A 22,209-nucleotide genomic window follows, 5' to 3' on the forward strand; every position below is an offset into this window, starting at 1 on the left:
GTGGAGCCTGGGGGTTGGCGGGGGAGGGTGGAGACTCGAAAAGATAGATGGAGCCTAGAATCTGCTGGGGACGGAGATGGAGCTAGACTTGGTGCTGTTGGAGGAAGTAGCGCGGTCTGGGAAATATTTTTTGAGTCTAAAACCAAGGTCTTTTGCTGTTCTTTTCACCAGCTCGATTGTGCTGGGGTAAGAGTAGGGGCAGCTATTAGAAGTGGTGAAGAGTAGGGCCTTGAGAAGGCGGCTATCAGCGAGTAGATGTCATCAAACAAGTTTCTGCCTGTGAGTTATAAACCTAGCTGGTTGTTTGTACTCTTCATGTTTTCCAAGAAATTAAATGCATATGCAACTGCTTCACCGTCTTGACCATACTTCCGTTTATTTTAAAAATAGTTTGCCCTTGTTAAATACCTTTGTGCATTTCTGTTTGAAGGACCTGATCATCCTTTGTTTTTGATGCTTTGTCTCCATCCTCTATTGTGTGCTTTAAAGTGATGGAGTAGAAAATAAACTGTGGGTTCGAGATTTTCTATCAATTTCCTGCTGAGTGAGCCTTTCACCAGGTTCAGTGTAGCTACTACAAAGAACAATTTAATACAGAAACAAGAGAAGGAAAAATCTTCTTGGTCTTTGTGTAAGAACTCTTGTCTGGTCAGAGCTTCACCGAAACTCCAAATCCTCAGAATTTCCCAACTCAGGAATATTTCCCTTAAATACCTCATCAGAGGTATGGGAAATTGTCCCGTCACACATACCTATCACATTCAAAACCTTGAGTTAACTCTCCTACTGGACATATTTTTATTGAAAAGAATTTAGAACAAATGTCTCTTAAATTTAGTTTATATTCTCTCACAGTATGAAAGAGTTGTTGAAAACAATTTTCTTCTATTGGAAATATGTTGAGATTTGGGATCTAATAGGCTAAGGACCATTTTGAAGACCCAGTTGTAATTGTCATTGTTTTATAAAATACCAGATCCTACAAGAGGAGAAACCACTGGTTAGGAGAAAGCTTTTTGAGAACCATGGAGTTTTTATCGGCTTCTAAGTAAAATTCCTTTCTGCACATTCACGTCCGTCTCCCTCGAGTATGAGGAAGGAAGAGTGACAAAGCAAAGGAACCTCATCACATTCAATTTGCCACCTGAATAAAGCTGAGAGTCTGGTGCAAATTCATCCTAACTAAACCTTCCCTGAGTGGTACCCAGTGTTCCTGGTGCCCCAAAGGTATATGTGGCACCTTTGTTAGAAAGGTGGACCTTGACTAGGCCGGGCGTGGTGGCTCACGCCTATAATCCCAGCACTTTGGGAGGCCGAGGTGGGTGGATCACAAGGTCAAGAGATCGAGACCACCATCCTGGTCAACAAGGTGAAACCCTGTCTCTACCAAAACTACAAAAATTAGCTGGGCATGGTGGTGTGGGCCTGTAGTCCCAGCTACTCGGGAGGCTGAGGCAGGAGAATTGCTTGAACCCCAGAAGGCGGAAGTTGTGGTGAGCCAAGATCGTGCCATTGCACTACAGTCTGGGTAACAACAGCGAAACTCCATCTCAAAAAAAAAAAAGAAAGGTGGACCTTGACTCATGTTTAAACTGTCTTACAACGTCTCCACTTCTGCTCTGATCTTTTCAACTTTAGCCAAATGCTATGGTCTCATCTAGGCAAAGTCAATTATAAGGTTCTTGAGGTCTTTTCTGAAGCTGTGATTCATCGCTTTATTCATCTTTTTTTTTTCTTGGCACTGGGTCTCACTCTATCATATAGGCTTTGGTGCAGTGATGCCATCAGGGTTCACTGCAGCCTCAAACTTCTGGACTCAAGCGATCCTCCCACTTAGGCCTCCCAAAGTGCTGGGATTACAGGCATGAGCCACTGCACCTGGCATCTTTTTGGGTCTTTAAATGAAAAATTAAATTTCAAAAGGACAGAATTTTTATCTAGGCCACTGATGAGAAATATATTGACCCTCCCTTTCCCCCATAACTTACTGGTAATGTGCTGTTGGGCACACCATGAGAATGACAAGTATGGAAAGGCATTGATGCAGTGACCTGACATTGGTCTAGTTAATGGAGCATATGACTCAGATTTTGGATGTGGTTAGAGGGTTGGATCAGTCTCGAGTTCAGTCCAGTGCTTCATACCCTTTTGAGGCTGTTTGTGTCTTTTAAGTAGTCTTGCTCCATATGTTTATCCGAAAAACTATAGAGATTTACCCCCTTCTGTGCCTCTTTTTTTGGTGGAGAATGGTAATCCATTCCTCAGATGCAGTCTGCTTTCTTCCTCTTGTGGTCTTTAACAAGTTATCTTTGAAATTGGGTTCAGAGAATCTCTCAGATGTTTTGTGAACATGGTGTAATATAGTGGCTTCTTCTTCACCAGCCTCAACCCTTCTTTACATGAAAACATAGCACCTTGCTTTCCAGCCAGGAATTAGCCAACTATCTGGCCTGATGAAACTGGCAGGACATTGCTACTCCTATTAGAATGCCCTACAGAGCAAGATGAGCCATTCCTGCAGACAAATGGACAAATTCCTTTCCACTCCTTTGGTGTTGCTTCACATTTACATTTGGTTTTGCTTTGTTTTTTGAGACAGAGCCTCACTCTGTCGTCCAGGCTGGAGTGCAGTGGCGCAATCTGGGCTCACTGCAGCCTCTGCCTCCCAGCTTCAAGCAGTTCTCCTGCCTCAGCCTCCTGAGTAGCTGGGATTATGGGCATCTGCCACCATGCCCAGCTAATTTTTGTATTTTTAGTAGAGATGAGGTTTCACCATGTTGGCCAAGCTGGTCTCGAACTCCTGACCTCAGGTGATCCACCTCCCTCAGCCTCCCAAAGTGTTGGGATTACAGGTGTGAGCCCACACCTAGCCCACAGTTTAGTTTTATCCTAGTAGAAAGAACCTTGCTTTCTAGAAACACATTTTTTTTTTAAGACAGAGCGTTACTCTGTGGACCAGGCTGGAGTGCAGTGGCATGATCTCGGCTCATTATAGCCTCTGCCTCCCAGGTTCAAGCAAGTCTTGTGCCTCAGCCTCCCAAGTAGCTGGAATTACAGGTATACACCATCATGCCTGGCTAATTTTTGTATTTTTAGTAGAGGCAGAGTTTAGCCATGTTGCCCAGGCTGGTCTTGAACTCCTGAGATCAAGCAATCTGCCCACCTCGGCTTCCCAAAGTGCTGAGATAACAGGCATGAGCCAACCTGCCAGGTCGGAAACACTTAAAATTTGAAGTTAATGAGAAATCTGGGATTTGGTGTCTACTATTATTTTATTCTGGTAATCTTTTGATCCTTTTTTGGTTCCACAGGGCCCAGGATCAGGTTAAACCAGATCTAGTCCCTTTGTCCTCTCAAATAACCACACTGTCTTCGTGAGCTGTTTATTAGTTCATCACGTAGGAGACTGGTCCCACATGGTTCTTTAATATTGACTGGTCTGTTTCCTTTGCCAAGAAGGTTTATTACCTTCCTTGGCTACCAGGTGATGACCCCCCAGTCTTGAAGATTAAGTTGAAGAATATCTAATTTGTGGGGAAAGGGCACAGGTCAATTGTCAACTCCCTGTTAAAAGGACAGGCAAACGAGAAGTTGACATGCTGTGACCAAACTGTACTATATGAGATTTTAAGAAGCAATTATCTTAGAAAGTAAAGGTTGCTGGAGCCTAGAGTAATCCTGATCATTTAGTATACCAGCTGATATTTTCCAAGAAATAAATTGCTATACTTAATTATCACATTTTCCAGAATGGGCACCTGTTCTCTTAAGCCAAGGAAGTGTGTGTATTTGAGAGATCCACTTGATTCATATAGTATGTCAGTCTGAAAGGGTAAGATAGGTTGCTTCATCAGCCTGGTGTCCTGGAATGATTTTCTTTTTCTTTTTGAGACGGAGTCTTACTCTGTCACCCAGGCTGGAGTGCATTGGCACGATCTCGGCTCTCTGCAACCTCCACCTCCTGAATTCAAGTGATTCTTATGCCTATGTCTCCTGAGTAACTGGGATTACAGGCACATGCCACCACGCCCAGCTAATTTTTGTATTTTTAGTAGAGATGGAGTTTCACCCTGTTAGCCAGGCTGGTCTCAAACTCCTGACCTCAGGTGATCCGCCCACCTTGCCCTCCCAAAGTGTTGGGATTACAGGCATGAGCCACTGTGCCCAGCCAGAATGATTTTCTTGAGTCCCGGTGCTTGCTATTTTCCCTAATCACTTGGAATCTGGAAGAAACCCAGCAAACCTCTCTGAATATTTAAAGTCTATTTAACAGGGCTAATTAAAGAGATGATACCAGTAACCACCTTCGTCAGATAGCACTCCCATCCTGAATTGAGAACATTGCTTGAAAGTTTGGAAGTCACTGGGTGTGGTGGTTTGTAATCCCAGCACTTTGGGAGGCAGAGGCAGATGGATCACCTGAGGTCAGTAGTTCAAGACCAGACTGGCCAATATAGTGAAACCTCGTCTCTACTAAAAATACAAAAAATTAGCTGAGTTCAGTGGCAGGCACCTGTAATCCCAGGAGCTAAGGCAGGAGAATCTCTTGAATCCAGGAGGCGGAGGTTGTGGTGAACCAAGATTGCACCATTGCACTCCAGCCTGGGCAAGAAGAGGTAATTCCATCTCAAAAAAATGAAAGAAAGAAAGTTTGGAAGTTACTATGGTAAACAGTATTCTGCAGATAATTGTTAACCTTTGTTTTTCTTTCTTTCTTTTTTTTTTTTTTTTTTTTAAGATACAGGGTATTGCTCTGTCACCCAGGCTGGCTGGAGTGCAGTGGCGTGATCATAGCTCACTGCAGCCTCCGACTCCCGGGCTCACGCAACCCTCCTACCTCAGTCTCTCAAGTAGCTGTGATTACAAACACGTGTTCATACCCAGCTGATTTTTTAAAACTTTTTTCTGGAGATGGGGTCTTGCTGTGTTGACCAGGCTGATGTTGAACTGCTGCCCTCAAGTGATCTTCCCAAAGTGCTGGGATTATAGGGATGAGCCACCCTGTCATTTTTCTTAGGAAGATTTAGATTTTAAGTTTGATCAGGTTTGTAGATTTACTTCTACCTAAATAGGGTAAAAATTTTAAGAAAAAAAAGTTTTTGATTTGTTAGAGTCTTTTTTGGTTGTTTCACTGCTAAGAGTCTAGAGCATTCTTTCTAATTCTGTTTTGTTTAATAGGCAGGTTCATTAAGCACTTTATAAACATAGTAGTTAAAATGACTGGAGAGGTTACGAACCACCAAAGATCTCTTACGTCAGAATCTCATATTCTGTACTCAGCTTCGTCAACTCTCTTTTGTTTTTGTCTGATTTATGGTGAGATCATGAGAATTACCATCTTTTGAGAATGTCAGTCTTTTATTTTTGGTGTATTTGTGCTTTACTTTTTTATATTTTAGAGTGAAGTTCTTTCCCTCTTTTTCTTCTTCATTCTCTTCTTTCCTCTAAGAATGGCATTACCCAACTGGTGGAATGGGTTGCTTTCATTCAGCAGCTTTTAATTCTCCATGACAGCATGCACAGCCTTCCTTATATAACTAGATTTAGACCCTTGGTCCTTTTCTTCTTTTAGTTATTTCTTTTTGCCTATTAGAAATAAAGACATTTCCCCTGTCATTTGGCCTTATCTAGTTCCCAGTAGATAGTCACAGAGAATACATTTTTCTTCCCTTCTACCACCATTATGTTGAACAGAGAATGGGGGGAAATTATCTCTTCCTCACCTTACCTGGCTTTCGGATGCTGCCTAGTTATCTGTATTGATATCCCCACCTTAGATGCCTAAAGAGATGATACTGCTGGCTGGAAGTTTGCTTTCTGGTTCTCATGGGCACTTTTCTGGCTCTTTTGCAGTATAGCGTAAGCACTGTCCACCTGCGAAGGGCGCCCCTCAAGGATCCAGACGCACTCCTGGGCATGTGGCGGGCACTGAGCCGAGCGGAAGGCGGCCACGCTCGGAAAAAGGCCAGTGGTAGAGTGTTCTTTTTCCTTTCAGCTTGGTTTTGTGGTGCTTACCAACTCCCCTGAGAAATAGGGGGCTTATCCAGGGCTCTACTCAAAACCCTGTCCTTCTCCAACAATCCTTGTTCACAATTCTTACTATTTGACTCTCAAACTACTGCTAAGTCTTGTCTCTCTAGGAGACCCTTCAGACCAATAGCATTTATTTATTATTATTTTTTTTTTTTGAGACAGAGTTTCGCTCTTGTTACCCAGACTGGAGTGCAATGGCACGATCTCGGCTCACCGCAACCTCTGCCTCCTGGGTTTAGGCAATTCTCCTGCCTCAACCTCTCGAGTAGCTGGGATTACAGGCACGCGCCACCATGCCCAGCTAATTTTTTGTATTTTTAGTAGAGACGGTGTTTCACCATGTTGACCAGGATGGTCTCGATCTCTTGACCTCGCAATCCACCCGCCTCAACCTCCCAAACTGCTGGGATTACAGGCTTGAGCCACCACACCCAGCCCAATAGTGTGTATTTCTTAACTGATCCTTTATCCTCCATGCTCTCCTTTGGATTTTCTCTTCTAAACCAAGTTTTAGATAGATAATGTTTTTGCCAAGTAGGGTGATAGGAGATAAAGGGGAGCAAGGGCTGGGTCCGGTGGCATGTGCCTGTAGTCCCAGCTCCTTGGGAGCCTGAGGTGGGAGGATTGCTTGAGCCTAGGAGTTCTGGGCTGTAGTGCGGTATGCCGATCGGGTGTCCGCACTAAGTTTGGCATCCATATGGTGACCTCCCGGGAGCGGGGACCAGCAGGTTGCCTAAGGAGGGGTGAACTGGCCCAGGTTGGAAATGGAGCAGGTCAAAACTCCCGTGCTGATCCGTATTGGGATTGCGCCTGTGAATAGCCACTGCATTCCAGCCTGGGCAATATAGTGAGACCCCATCTCTTAAAAAAAAAAAAAGAAAGAAAGAAAGAAAAAGAAAGGGGAGCAAAGGATAACAAGAGGGAAGCAAGAGGCTAAAAGAGAATGAGACTAGAGAATGAAAGAGGGCAGAGGAGTTCTTAGAAAGGAAGTCAAAGGATGCCGTTTTGGATTGGAATATAGGTATAATTGAGAATCTAGAGTCAGGGTGAAAACCCAGTTTAACAGAATGACCTGTCCTTATTTCACCGTGGGAAAGGGAACTAGAGAAATTAAATTTCCTAACAAAAATAGCTTTACAAAGCTAACTTCATATAACCCTCTTGGTAGTGTGGCCCTTTGGCTCAACTTCATAGACTGAATCTTAGTTTAATCTTAAATGGTCCTTTCCAAGCAAAGCAAAATAAAGTGGATATGTATGTCTGTGTTTCTTACATTTTCCCTGCCTTCATCATCCCAGAGTAAGTTATTAGGCTATTCCTTCTTGTGTTTTTAAAGACATTATGTTAAAAGACACCAATCAGTAAAACCAGAAGTTCCCCAACACACACACACAGACACACACACACACGTGCTTTTTTTTTTAACGGATATACTTAGTTGTATTTCAAAAAATATTGTATCTTCTTTAAGTCAAAAATCTGTAAGTAGGGTTTTACTACTTAACAGAAACCAGTGGATAGGAGCAAGTGTGTTGATCAGATTTAAAATAAGGCAGAGAGCTTTAGGACTTTTTTCTGGCTTTTCTTTCTTTGCATTAGTTTGTTAGTTTGCTTTTTAATTGAGACAGAATCTCGCTCTGTCATACAGGCTGAAGTGCAGTGGTATGATCATAGCTCACACGTAACTCCAAACTCCTGGGCTTAAGCATTCCTTCCATGTTAACCTCCTGAGTAGCTGGGACTACAGGTGTGCACCACCATGCCCAGCTAATTTTACATTTGTTTTATAGCACAAGTGTTACCATTAACACCATACTGCTTGGAAACATTTATATAACTTTAAAGTTTTATGGGCATGGCACTCTGCAATTGTGACTGATACCCTTGTATTTCTAGTAGGTATGTGGTCTAGACAGAATAAACTGGGTTAAGTAAAATAATTTCCTGTTTTCCCTCTTTCGTAACCATGTAACCTAATGCAAATAAGTTCTTTGTCTTTGAATTTTTGAGACTTCTAAACGTGGTCATGTTGAGCATGTGGTCACAATTTTTGAAACTCTGGGGGTCTGTAGAGAAGAAAATCTATTCTGTTCATCTATTTTATTTTAAAATTTAAAATTTGTCTTTATTTAACAGTGATGATGTTCTTTGAAGATTTTCTTTGCCATTATATCTGCTTTTTTGAGCAAATATATATATTACTTGAACTTTAATGCTGCTTCTTTCATGTGTGAAATTAGGTTTTGGAAGGAATTCATCTCAAAATACTTGTTGTAGGTACAGATCCCTTGGTTAACTTAGGTTTTTGGCCCCTACGTGGGTCTTAATCTTCTGATGGTCTCTTATTCTCACCCTCCCTTCCAGTCTCAGTGATGTGTGAAGCAAGGTGCTTAGTGGAATTTGGTATATGATTTTTGATAGGTTACCAGACATGATTAACTTATTATAATATTAGAGTGAAGAGCTTTTAGGTATTGTGATCATCACTAGAGTACATCCTTCTGGCAGGGATATGGAAAAAATATATTCATGCTAAGCTTTTCTCTGAAGAGAATAGACTTGAAATGCTTTGGTTGATGAGAAAGGACCCCTAAACTGTAACAGGACCTGTGTGTAAAGTTTGACAGTCTTCATGCTCTAATGACTCTTGTGATCTAGAGTGAACTGATGGAAAATGTGAGCTTTTTTCCCTTATGTGAGCTGTGAGCCTCAGTATTACCCTGCAACTATATGAATATCAGTGATTTCCTTGGAAGGACAATTGTTCAGATTTGTTTAAGCTTTCTAGTCTTAAATTTCAAAGCTTTCTCAAAAAGTCTAATTCCTCAGTATCTTTTCACACTGTATATTGAAGAACTTCATTTTGATCTTGTTTTAGTTTGTCCCTGTAGTAATGATCCAAAAACTATGCTATTGCTAGGAACATTAAAAACCCACAACATAATGACCTATGGAAAAATTATTTAAATAGTGCCTTAAAAGATAATACTGTATGTCCCAGGTAATTTATGAATGTGCTTGTATATCATTCTGAAGGAATTTATATAAGGCACACCAGAATTGGTTCACCATGTCCAGGGAGGCCAATCCTGGGTGGACAGTGACATTCTAAGCAGACTTCAGGCCATGAAGTTACCATCCATTATTACACTGAGTATCGGAGCTCAAAGGAATTGTAGGTACCCTTACTAGTGTCTTTCTCCTTTTAATGGATTTCACAGGTGCATTTTAGAGTGCTTTTTTCCATTGAACTTGAACATTGATGTCCAAGAGATCTTCCTGAAGTATCTGACTCATCTGTGTTTTAGAATCAATTTTCTGAAAGTTGACTCCCGTAACTTTGGTTTATAGGCACCTGTTGTTCTCTTGCTACAAATGGGTTTTAAAGATTTAACCAAAGTCTGTACTAACCAAATTAATCCTAGAATTATAATGGATTGCAGTATCTGTAGGGAGATTGTGCAAGTTTCAAGTGTTTGCTTGTGATTTAATCACTTAATAACTCTTTCAGAAAGAATGTAGCTTTTCTGTGGTGGCCATACAAAAAAAAAAATCCACTTTCCTGAGTGAAATGATAAGTGCCTTGGTAGTGGATCAAAAACTGCAGCTTAAAATAAAGGCATAATAAGAATGAGTTAAGAATCTAAGAATTAGGCCGGGCACGGTGGTGCATGTCTGTAATCCCAAAACTTTGGGAGACTGAGGCAGGCAGATCATCTGAGGTCGGGAGTTTGAGACTAGCCTGACCAACATGGAGAAACTCCATCTCCACTAAAAAATACAAAATTGACCAGATGTGATGGTGCATGCCTATAATCCCAGCTACTCAGGAGTCTGAGGCAGGAGAACCGCTTGAACCCAGGAGGTTGTGGTGAGCTGAGATCGAACCATTGCACTCTAGCCTGGTCAACAAGAACAAAACTCCATCTCAAAAAAAAAAAGAAAGAAAAAAATCTAAGAATTCAGTAAAATAACAGGACGTAATATACAAAAATCAATGGCTTTCACATATACGAACAATAAAAGGTTAGAGGACATAATGGCTTTTTAAAAACCAAAACCAGAAGCAGCAGCTTCTCCGCTCCTGGAATCTTTCCCTGGTTCAACCTACCTACCTCCATTCCTGCCTCCACCATGTCCATCAGGGTGACCCAGAAGTCCTACAGGGTGTCCACCTCTGGCCCCCAGGCCTTCAGCAGACACTCCTACACGAGTGGGCCCAGTGCCTGCATCAGCTCCTCGATCTTCTCCTGAGTGGGGTAGCCTGGGTGCAGGCTCTGCTGGGGCCAGTGGCATGGGCATGGGCATGGGAGGTATCACCGCTGTCACTGTCAACCAGAGCCTGCTGAGCCACCTTAACCTGGAAGTGGACCCCAACATCCAGGCCATGCGTACCCAGGAGAAGGAGCAGATCAAGACCCTTAACAACAAGTTTGTCTCCTTCATCGACAAGGTATGGTTCCTGGAGCAGCAGAACAAGATGCTGGAGACCAAGTGGAGCCTCCTCCAGCAGCAGAAGATGGCTCAGAGCAACATGGACAACTTGTCCGAGAGCTACATCAACAACCTGAGGCAGCAGCTGGAGACTCTGGGCCAGGAAAAGCTGAAGCTGGAGGCGGAGCTTGGCAACATGCAGGGGCTGGTGGAGGACTTCAAGAATAAGTATGAGGATGAGATCAATAAGCATACAGAGATGGAGAATGAATTTGTCCTCATGAAGAAGGATGTGGATGCAGCTTACATGAACAAGGTAGAGCTGCAGTCTTGCCTGGAAGGGCTGACTGACAAAGTCGACTTCCTCAGGCGTCTGTATAAAGAGGAGATCCGGGAGCTGCAGTCCCAGATCTTGGACATGTCTGTGGTGCTGTCCATGGACAACAGTGCTCCCTGGACATGGACAGCATCATCGCTTAGGTCAAGGCACAGTATGAGGAGATTGCCAACCGCAGCCGGGCTGAGGTGGAGAGCGTATACCAGATCAAGTATGAAGAGCTGCAGATGCAGGCTGGAAAGCACAGGGATGACCTGCAGTGTACAAATACTGAGATCTCTAAGATGAACATCAGCCAGCTCCAGGCTGAGACTGAGGGCCTTAAAGGCCAGAGGGCTTCCCTGGAGGCCGCCATTGCAGATGCTGAGCAGCGAGGGGAGCTGGTACTCAACGATGCTCATGCCAAGCAGGAGGAGGTGGAGGCCGCCCTGCAGTGGGCCAAGCAGGACATGGCATGGCAGCTGCGCGAGTAACAGAAGCTGATGAATGTCAGACTGGCCCTGGACATAGAGATCACCACCTACCACAAGCGACTGGAGGCCGAGGAGAGCCGGCTGGAGTCTGGGATGCAGAACATGAGTATCCATACGAAGACCACCAGCGGCTATGCAGGTGGTCTGAGCTCTGCCTATGGGGGCCTCACAAGCCCTGGCCTTGGCTATGATGTGGGCTCAAGCTTTGGTTCTGGCGCGGGTCCCACCTCCTTCAGCCACACCAGCTTCACCAAGGCCGTGGTTGTGAAGAAGATTGAGACCCCCTTGCCCACACCTCCAGCTGCAAAACAATTCAATTGCTTTTTTTTTTTGGTCCAAAATAAAATCTCAGCTAGCTTGCGGGGTGGTGGGAAACAAAACCATTTACAGTATCAACAAAAAAGTAAGTGTGTAAGAACCTATTCGAGGAAATTTTTTTCTTGAGATGGAATCTCACTCCCAGGCTGGAGTGCAACGGCGTAATCTCGGCTCACTGCAACCTCCACCTCCCAGGTTCAAGTGATTCTCCTGCCTCAGCCTCCTGAATGGCTGAGACTACAGGCATGTGCCACCGCACCTGGCTAATTTTTGTATTTTTGGTAGAAACAGGGTTTCTCCATGTTGCCCAGGCTGATCTCGAAGCCCTGAGCTCAAGCAATCTGCCCACCGCTGCCTCCCAAACTGTTGGGACTACAGGCGTGAGCCACCACACCCGGCCAGAGGAAACTTTAAACACTGTTGAAAGACTTAAAATCAGATGTGAATAAAAGACATACTCTGTGATTGGATAGGACAACTCAGCATAATAGATGAGCTAGGTAAGTTGGTTCTAAAGTTCATATAGAAAAACAGACAAGGAAGAATGAAAACACTGAAAAAGGAAAACTACAAGGGGGTACTAGTTCTATCAGACATTTAAACATTACATAAAACCTGTATAATTAAAACAAACAGTGTAGTACTGTACTCAAATACAACTGTGGAATAGAATAGAAACTCCAGAAAGAGATCCAAGTGCCTATGGAAATTTAACATAGATGAAGGTGGTATCTTAAATCACCAAAGGTGGACGTTTTAATAAAGAGTGCTGGGATGATTGTGTAGCCATTTGGAATTAGACCCATATCTCACACTAGATTTTTAAAAATAAACTCTAAAGTGATTAGGAATCTAAATAGAAAAAATGAAATTGTACAAGTAATAGAGGACAGCATGGGTGAATTTCTCTTTAATTTTGACATAGGGAAAGGCATTCTAACTATGACTCAGAATCCAGAGGCAATAAAATATTTTTATGAATTTGACTACACAAAATTTTTTTACAATTTACATGGCAAAAACACCACTTAAAAAAATCAGGAGACAACTGACAAACTGGGAGAAATTTTTTTCCCACAACATATACCACAGACAAAAAGATACCTTTAATATATAAACCTAAAATGCAATAAAAATAAATAAATATATTTTTAAAAAGAATTCTTAAAAATTAAGAACAAAGGACCAAAACAACACTCAGACATACACAAAGGGTTTAAACTCACATGTGGTTAGAGGAATACAGTCTAAAGCATTAAATTAACTATTTCTCACCTGTCAGACTGACACAAAGTTTTACTTTATTTAGTTTTGAGACAGGGTGTCACTGTATTGCCCAGCTGATCGTGCAGTGGCACTATCACAGCTCACTATAGTCTCAACCTCCTGGGCTCGGGTGACCTCCCCACCTCAGCCTCCCAAGTAGCTGAGACTACAGGCATGAGCCACCATGCCCAGCTATTTTTTGTAGAGATGGTGTTTCACCATGTTGCCCAAGCTGGTCTTGAATTCCTGGGCTCAAGCAATTTGCCTGCCTCAGCCTCCCAAACTGCTGGGATTATAGGTGTGAGCCACTGCACCCGGCCAAAAAATTTTAAATATGATAACACATTCTGTTGGCAAGACTAGAAAGATGCTCCTATGTATTGCTTGTAGGAATGCCAATTGGTGTAATCCTTCTGAAGAAAAATTTGATCACACCCAATAGCTCCACAAATGCACTTAACCTCTTGACCCACAATCCCACTTCTGAAAATCTATGCTGAAGACCTATCTTCAGCAATTCAAAAATACATATTCACAGTGTTATTCACTGCAGTATTATTTATAAAAACAAAATATTGGGAAAAAATCTAACTGCTGATGAATAACATGTGGAAATCTGCATATATTATGCAGCTGTAGAAAGAACTTCAGGAATGTCGGTGAACTGATTTGGAAATCCCAAGATATATTAGCTGAAATAAAAAGCAAAGTGCAAAAGAGCGTCTATAGTATACTCATTTTCATGTAAACAAGAAGGGAATACTTAAAAAAAAAGTATCTGCTCATTTGTGTAAAAGAAATACAGGAAAGAAAATGATAAATTGATTTTGGTTACCTGCCTGCATGGCGTGGATGGGGAAGGGGTATAAAGAAGTGGGTAATGAAAGCAAGGTAGTAGGGATGAGGAAGAAGTGACACTTCTTGGAATATTCCTTTTTGTGTAGCTTTGACTCTGAGAATCATGATAATGTTTCACATAGCAAAAATATATAAATAATTAAAATCAAACAACGATGGGGCACTAAAAATGAAATAGAAGTAGTAACAAATGAACCTAAATGTTTTACAAATGATTAGCATAACTATTTTAAGTGAGAGGAAGAACTAACCTAAGTAACTTTTTAAAATAGTATTTGACTGCATTATGTAGGTTACAGTTAAAAAAAAACTATACACCAAAATTGTACTTCCATTAGTAGGTGCGTTTTTCACAAAGGTATGGATTAATAATTCTGTAATTGCATTAAGATTAAGTAAATATAGGTGATGAGAGCCATGTGTATCACTGTCAGAGAAAGAAGTTACAAATAAGGAAAGAGGGAAGAACAGAATGAACCTTGAGGTTTGGATTGGCATCTGGGCTATCAATCAGTATGATAAATGGATGGATGGATAGATAGATGGCTAGATATACTGTATTTCCTAGCTCTGTTCTCTGAGAACGCCTAGGGCTAGTGACACTACTGTAGCAATGAACATACCTAGTGCTCACATCTTGGTTTCTAAATATAATTCTCCACTTAAAGACACCAGGGCTTCTTGGAGGAGAAGTTGATATCAGGGCTTCGGCAGAGAAAATATGAGATAAGTATAGACTATTTTGCGTATAAGAAAAATAAGGAAGCGCTTGATAAAGGATGGGGACATAAAGAAGTACACAGGAGTTAATTGGAAGGAGTTCCAGTGGCCAAAGCTGGAACAATTTGAGCAATAAAAGAAATAAGATAGTATTGGATTAAAACTCATAGAATAAAATAGTTATTTATGAGTTCATATAGGTATAAATATTAGGAAAAAACAAACCATTATTCCTCTGCTCTCACACTGCAGCAGTCAGCACAGAAGACTTCTGTGACCTCAAAAATATATGGAGATTTCTTCCTACCAGCAGTCAGTTCTGTAGTGGACACCAGCTGGGTGTCCTCCAATTCCTTTTTTTTAAACAATAGCAAGAACTGAAATTAGATGTCCTCCAATTCAATTCCAGCCTATCTACCTGAAGATAGCAGCAGGTCCTACAGATTGAAAGCTCTGTCCCCAAGACTGCCACCCTACCATGATTGGTTAAACCACTGACTGGTGATGATCACTTAACCTTCAGCCCCTCTACACTCAGAGGATGGGGATAGGAGATGAAAGTCCCAACCCTCTAATCTTACCTAGATAATTTCCAGTAACCAGCCCCCATCCTGAAGATACGAGGAGCTGCCAGCCATCATCACTTTGGAGTTCCTGAGGATTTTAGGAGCTGTTTGCCAGGAAATGATGTCAAAGACCAAATATATATTTCACAGTATCACAGTCCACCCTTGGGTCTTCGAACCCTGATCCCTTACGTCAAAAGGATGTACGACTCAGAAGATTCTGCCACATTACTAGAATCCCATTCAATAATTAATAATTAGTCTAGTTCATTATATTGTATGACTATCTCCAAGGGTGAGACCACTCAGGTTGGCAGGCTTCCTTTCATTCTTGTGAGGTTCCAAAAGCCGAAGTAGTCTCAGCAAACACAAGAGCTTTACCATTTCAGGCATTTGATATAATCGAGGTAAGAGGCAGTGTCATCTCTTGCTCTGAGCCTCATTTGAAGTGTTAATGTGATAATTGGATTCCTCTCAGTTCATAATCCACTTACTCATTTCTTTCCTCTGAGCTACTGTTTCTTCTCTCTAAAAAGTACCCAAACTTTCCACCTTTGGAAGGGGCATTGCAATCAGCCACTGTGCTAGTCTAGATTGCAGGCAACAATACTAGTCTAGCAAGTACTTCTTCCTCAGTGTACCCCCATTCAGACAGGGTTAGGTTATAGAGGTGCAAAACTAGTGGACTATTTTTTGCCATCAGGCAATATAGCTGTTTTAACTGTTAGCTCCAATTTTGCTGGATGGGGTGAAGGCACAACCCATTCCCATCAGTCCATTAGAAATTCTGACCTAAGTTAAAATACGTAGTTATAATTTCTTGCTTAGGAGTCATCCCTGCTTCCAGCACATGTAGTTGCAGCCTTGGTCCTAAGACCATTGCATCAGGTAGGGGAATGGGAAAAAAAAGAAAGTTGAGGTGATGTGGGGGAAAAAAAGACAGGAAGAAGTATCTTGTACATAAGAAAAGACTATCTGTCACCTTTGTCCTTCAGGAGCTTCTTCAGGAACCAAGAACAAAGGCTAAATACTTTAACAAAAGATATTCTTGGCCAAGTGTGGTACCCCACAGCTGTAATCCCCAGCACTTTGTGAGGCTGAGGCCGGGGACTTGAGGTCAAGAGTTCAAGGTCAGCCTGGCCAACATGGCAAAACCCAGTCACTACTAAAAATATAAAAATTAGCTGGGCGTGGTGGTACACTCCTGTAATTCCAACTACTTGGGAGGCTGAGACAGAACCCAGGAGGCAAAGGTTACAATGAGCTGAGATAGCACCACTGCACTCCAGTCAAGGAGACAGTGAGACTCTGTCTCAAAAAAAAAGAAAAAATGATATTACTCTAGTCACTTAGGAAATAATAAGACTTACAGGAGCTAAGAATCAGGAATCATGGATGAAAACCAAAATACATCCTTTTTTTTTTGAGACGGAGTTTTGCTCTTGTTACCCAGGCTGGAGTGCAATGGCACGATCTCGGCTCACTGTAACCTCCACCTCCTGGGTTCAGGCAATTCTCCTGCCTCAGCCTCCTGAGTAGCTGCCAAAATACATCTTTTATAATATTGTAATATAAAGGAGAAGAGACAGTACTTCCTAATAAAGGAATTCCAATTAATAAGAGAATAAAAGAAAGAAAAAATCACCATTAGACAGGTAACACCCACAGATGGATGCTAAAATCAGTGGGTGAGAGTTTGAAAAGAAACAGGATAATAGCAAAATGTCAAAGTATTTCTCCCAAGATCTGGATCAGTTACAAAGGGAAAAACAGTACCTTTAGGTGGAGAAACCCGGCAGACCTTGCCATGTGATCAAGGTTACCATTACCTGTAATAACATTTTTATCAACATTATGTACTCCCTAGTATGATATACTGAAAAGGACACAGCATCACTTTCTGGTATTGTTGCCAAAAATGCATAACCTCAATCTAAACATGAAGAAACTTTAGTCAAACCCAAATTGAGACACATTCTACAAAATAACTGATCGATATTCATCAAAAGTGTTCTAGTCACAAAAGATGAGAATGAAGAACTGTCATACTTTAGAAGAAACTAAGGAGACATGACAGCCAAATACAATGTGGGATCATGGGATCCTGAAAGAGAAAGGACAATAAGGAAAAAAACTGGTGAAGTTCTTATCAAGTCTAGTTTAGTTAATAGTATTGTACCCATGTTAATTTCCTGGTTTTTGGTCACTGAATCATGGTTATATAAGAGGAAAATGGATGAATGATATCCATGAACTCTGTACTATTCAGCTTTTCTATAAGTCTAAAAATTATTTTGTAAAATATGGACATAGGTCATTTTCAGCAGTTTTTGCCCTGGTTACTTGGATAAGCCTTGAACTTGAAACATTGCATGTAACAACTCTTTCTTGATATTAAGCTTTTCTATTGTATAAATAAATGCCCTTTGAATGGCCATTCCAGTGAAAGTAGAACTTACATGGAAAGTAACTTTACTTACAGAGATGGGAAAGCCATACCCAGTGTATTCGTGATGGACAATAAAAAATAATAGCAAAATAACCTATTTTTTTCTTCGAGTTTTTACCACTATGGCAGATATTGTGCAAAGCACTTTTCATATGTTAAATTATTCAGTCTTAGAAGGATTGCTTGATACATCTATACCATATTTTTTTTTTTGAAATGGAGGTTCACTCACTCTTGTTGCCCAGGCTGGAGTACAGTGGTGTGTTCTTGGCTTACAGCAACCTTCGCCTCCTGGGTTCAAGCAATTCTCCTGCCTCATCCTCCCAAGTAGCTGAGATTACACGCATATGCCACCACACCTGGCTGATTTTGTATTTTTAGTAGAAACGGGGTTTCTCCGTGTTGGTAAGACTGGTCTCAAACTCCCAACCTCAGGTGATCCGCCCGCCTTGGCCTCCCAAAGTGCTGGGATTACATGCGTGATCCACTGTGCCTGGCCCCGATACTAATATCTTTATTTTGTGGGAGAGGAAGCTGAGGTTTAGAAAGGAAACTTACCTAAGGACAGGCATGGTGGCTTCAGGATTTGAACCTAAACATCCCATTCTCTTAATCACACTATAGCTCCCTCCAAATGGGAGTGGTGAGCCTTTTGTGACCTATGTGTCTACCAAAACTGAGCAAGTCTTGAAAGCTGCTGTTCATTCTTTAGCATAGTGCTGTCCAACAGAAAGACAGTATGAGTCACATGTGAAATTTTAAATTTTCTAGTGCCTGCATTAAAAAGGCAAAAAGAAACATAAAATTAAATTTTAACTCTGTATTTAACCTGATATAGGCAAAGTATTATTGCAACATTTGATCAATATAAAAGGATATTTTACTCTTTTTTATACTAAGTTTGAAATCTAGTGTGTATTACATTTACGGACATCATCTCAGTTCTCACTAGCCACATTACAGGTATTAGTAGCCATTGTGCTAATGTCTACTGCATTGGATAGCATAGCCCTGCAGTGCGAGATGTAAAAATTACAATGCACTCTTGGTTTTACATTCTCTTACATTCTTCCTCTTTTTGCAAAAATATTTGATAGTTGACTCCTTTGCAAGTATATATTAGGTCTAAATTTTTATTTGGAACCAGGCACAGTGGCATGCATCTGTAGCCTCAGCTACTTGGGAGGCTGAGGCAGGAAGTTCATTTGAGCCTAGGAGTTTGACACTGCAGTGAGCTATGATTATATTAGAGACAGAGTGAGACCCTATCTCTGAAACAAAATTTATTTTAGTAATAACCATTTTTTAAAATAAATTTTAATTTGGAAGTAAGAGTTATTTACAGCCTCCCAATGTGCAGTTCATGTTCCATTGCTCATTGGAAACTGCTTGTTTTTAGGACTAAGTTTATTGAAACCAGGTTTTCTTATACTTAATCAGTTCATAATTGGTGGCATACATCTGGACAACTCATGAAATCTCACCTTTTAAGTTGTCCTCAGGAATAAATGGTTCCATGTTTTTTTATTTGTTTTGTTTTTTTTGAGACAGTTTTACTCTTGTTACCAGGCTGGGTGCAACAGTGCAATCTCAGCTCACTGCAAACTCCTCCTCTCAGATTCAAGCAATTCTCCTGCCTCTGCCTCCCGAGTAGCTGGGATTACAGGCATACATCACCAAGCCCAGCTAATTTTGTATTTTTAGTAGAGATGGGGTTTCACCATGTTGGCCAGGGTGGTCTCAAACTCCTGACCTCAAGTGATCTACCCACCTTGGCCTCTCAAAGAGCTGGGATTACAGACGGTGAGCTACCATGCCTGGCTCCATGTTTCACTTAGTTACCGCCTTAATTGGTCTACAAGGAAGGTGTTGCCATCTTGGAAGGGAAGATGGCTAGAAGGTGCTATGCAGTGATTGGAGAAAGTGTGAGGGTGTTAGAACTTCATTGTAACATGTCCTGCAGGCCAACTTGTTTCTTTTATTCGGAGGAACCAATCTTAGCAGTTATCAGCTCTTTTTGAAGCAACAGATTAAGTTTCTTTCTGAAATCTTGTTGGCATAAGGGTTAGAGCTTAGTAAATTGCTGTGGCTTTCCTGGGTGCCCTTAGACTCACAATAAAATTTTCTTTTTCAGAATTTGGTGTTCACTTGGCAGAGCTGACTGTAGATCCCCAGGGGGCACTGGCAATCCGTCAGGTAAGTCCATACTGGCCCAATTTATAAGTAATTTCCCTTTTCTTGGTAATGAAACTTTCTCATGGGAAAGGGAAAGAATAAGACCAGTTTATAAATAACCTAGGATGTTGTGCCAGATTTAGATATACTTCAAATGTATCGGGCCATGTGTATAGTTTTTATGTGTGAAAAAAATCTTTTTCTTGCTGTACTACTTGGCTTATTCTCTTCACAGCTGGCATCAGTCATCTTGAAACAATATGTGGAGACTCACTGGTGTGCCCAGTCAGAGAAATTTAGGCCTCCTGAAACTACAGAAAGGGTAAGTCAGTTACTATTGATTAGTCTGCCTGAGGAAATATGAGGGTCCATTTTAAGAGATTAGACTATCCACATTCTTTGACAGCATGGAGCAATCAAAAGACTAGGCAGAAAAGGAGATTGGTGGCTGGCATTGTGGGCATAGTGCTGTAGATTAGAGAGCTCAAGTGTCAGGCTGCTCTGTGTTCAGATTCCAGTTTTGCTTTTCACAAGCTATGAGATCATTGGAAATGTAGTTAATGCCTAAGCCTTAATTTCCTAAATCTCTAAAATGAGAATAAAACTACCAACTAAGGGTTTAAGAATTAAATAATGTTTGTACTTAGTGCGGTACTGTGGAATCATCTAAGTTCTTAAGAAATTTTGAGGTATAAGATCTGGAGCAAGTTTTCCACTGGAACTTTCTGCAATTATGGAAATATTCTGTATCTGTGCTGTCTAAAACAATAGCTACTAGCTGCATATGGCTGTTGAGCACTTAAAATGGGGCTAGTGCAACTGAGGAACTGAATTTTAAATTTTTAAAAATTGTAATGGCTATGTGTGGCTAGTGGCTACTGTAATGGACGTCATAAGTTTAGAGATCACAGATGAACTCTCCAAATGAATTGTCAAGTTTATATATAGGAGTTTGCTGTAGATATGCAGTACCTTGTATGCATTATTTTTTCAACACAGTTCCCAACTGGACTGGGCTCTGCCAGTCACATATAACCTGATCTAATAGCAGGTGGACTTTTATCCCTTACAGGCAAAAATTGTTATCCGGGAGCTATTGCCTAATGGGTTGAGAGAATCGATAAGCAAAGTGCGCTCCAGTGTGGCCTATGCAGTGTCAGCTATTGCCCACTGGGACTGGCCTGAAGCTTGGCCCCAACTCTTCAACCTGCTCATGGAGATGTTGGTGAGCGGAGACTTAAATGCCGTCCATGGAGCCATGCGTGTTCTGACAGGTACCAGAAGCCCTTTTCCCTGGTATTGGTACTTGGATCTCAAGCAACGAGAGTATTATAAGAAGCTATGTGATAGAATGGCCCAGACCAGTAGGAACTGCTGCTTATGTTATTCCTCCTAGTTTTTATCTCTGCATCTACCCTGCAGCTCCATTGTATTTTTCTAGAGAATGAAGTTTTATAGTATTACATATACTACCAAACCTTACCACTTACAGATACAGTAATAGCATAGTGATTGAGTATTCAGATTTTGGATTCTTCACCTTGATCCTTCACTTACCTTCTTTAAGCCTGAGTTTCCTTGTATATAAAATTAAGATGTTAGTAGTGTCTGCATAAAAAAGGTTTTGGTATAGTTTAAATAGCTAATCTGTCTTTATTGACATGTTCAGTAGAGTTTAGTTACTTTGATAATTATTATATATTATTTTTCCACTTTGTTCAACCAAGGCAAAGTTAAGAATTGTAAAGTGGATTTTTATAGAAATATTAAAAAGAAGATAAAAACAGTATAGCCATATAATCCTGACCTTCATTTGGCCAGTTAAAGAATATGCAGTCTCAGTATCTTTTCTTTTTCTCTGTTCTGAGAAGTTGATAAAAATACTTCAACTTTAGGCCGGGTGCAGCGGCTCACACCTGTAATCCCAACACTTTGGGAGGCCGAGGCGGGCAGATCATGAAGTGAGTAGTTCGAGACCAGGCTGACTAATATGGTGAAACCCTGTCTCTACTAAAAATACAAAAATTAGCCGGGTGTGGTGGCGTTCGCCCGTAGTCCCAGCTACTCGGAAGGCTGAGGCAGAAGAATCACTTGAACCAGGGAGGCAGAGGTTGCAGTGAGCCGAGACCGTGCCACTGCCCTCCAGCCTAGGCAACAGAGCAAGACTCCATCTCAAAAGAAAGAAAGAAAGAAAAGAAAGGAAAGCAAGAAAGAAAGAAAGAAAACTTCAGCTTTTAGTTCAAAGAGATTTGATGGATATCTCTTCTAAACCTGATTAATCTGTCAATCCCACCCAGAGTCTACTTTCATATGTCCTTAGGGATGGCCTGAGTTTCCCAGTCCTTTGCAAGTTCCTCCCTGCTTTCTATTCCCTAGATGAAGTCACTACTCTGTTTTGCCTTCAAGAAATTCTTACCTGGACTTTAGTCATCCTGTACTGATCTTTTAGAAATCATCTTTGTCCTTCATTCACACAGGTTTGTCAAAGTCCCACCAATACCTTATCTCTTTCTGTATGCCCTGCTAGTTTACCTGAAATGTATTCTTACCTGGTTCTGCATGCCAATTCTATTCTCTCTG

The 22,209-nt window shown here is 41.3% G+C and overlaps 1 protein-coding gene across 7 annotated transcripts in view; it reads left to right on the top strand.

The window, feature by feature from the left end:
• Positions 1-22,209, top strand: part of IPO9 (importin 9) — a 54,036-nt gene that overhangs the window by 394 nt on the left and 31,433 nt on the right. For 2 of the 7 annotated variants that reach the window (XM_035280483.3, XM_002760641.6), the window contains exons 2-4: positions 19,589-19,650; positions 19,865-19,951; positions 20,702-20,903. In XM_035280483.3, the coding sequence (XP_035136374.1) occupies positions 19,589-19,650; positions 19,865-19,951; positions 20,702-20,903 (351 nt within the window). Of the gene's footprint in view, positions 1-5,853; positions 5,972-19,588; positions 19,651-19,864; positions 19,952-20,701; positions 20,904-22,209 lie in introns of all 7 variants that reach the window. The other 5 variants (XM_008985404.5, XM_078356817.1, XM_078356820.1 and 2 more) reach the window with 5 other exon arrangements.

Source organism: Callithrix jacchus, chromosome 19 (assembly GCF_049354715.1).
Source record: "Callithrix jacchus isolate 240 chromosome 19, calJac240_pri, whole genome shotgun sequence".
NCBI classification, from domain to species: Eukaryota; Metazoa; Chordata; class Mammalia; order Primates; family Cebidae; genus Callithrix; species Callithrix jacchus.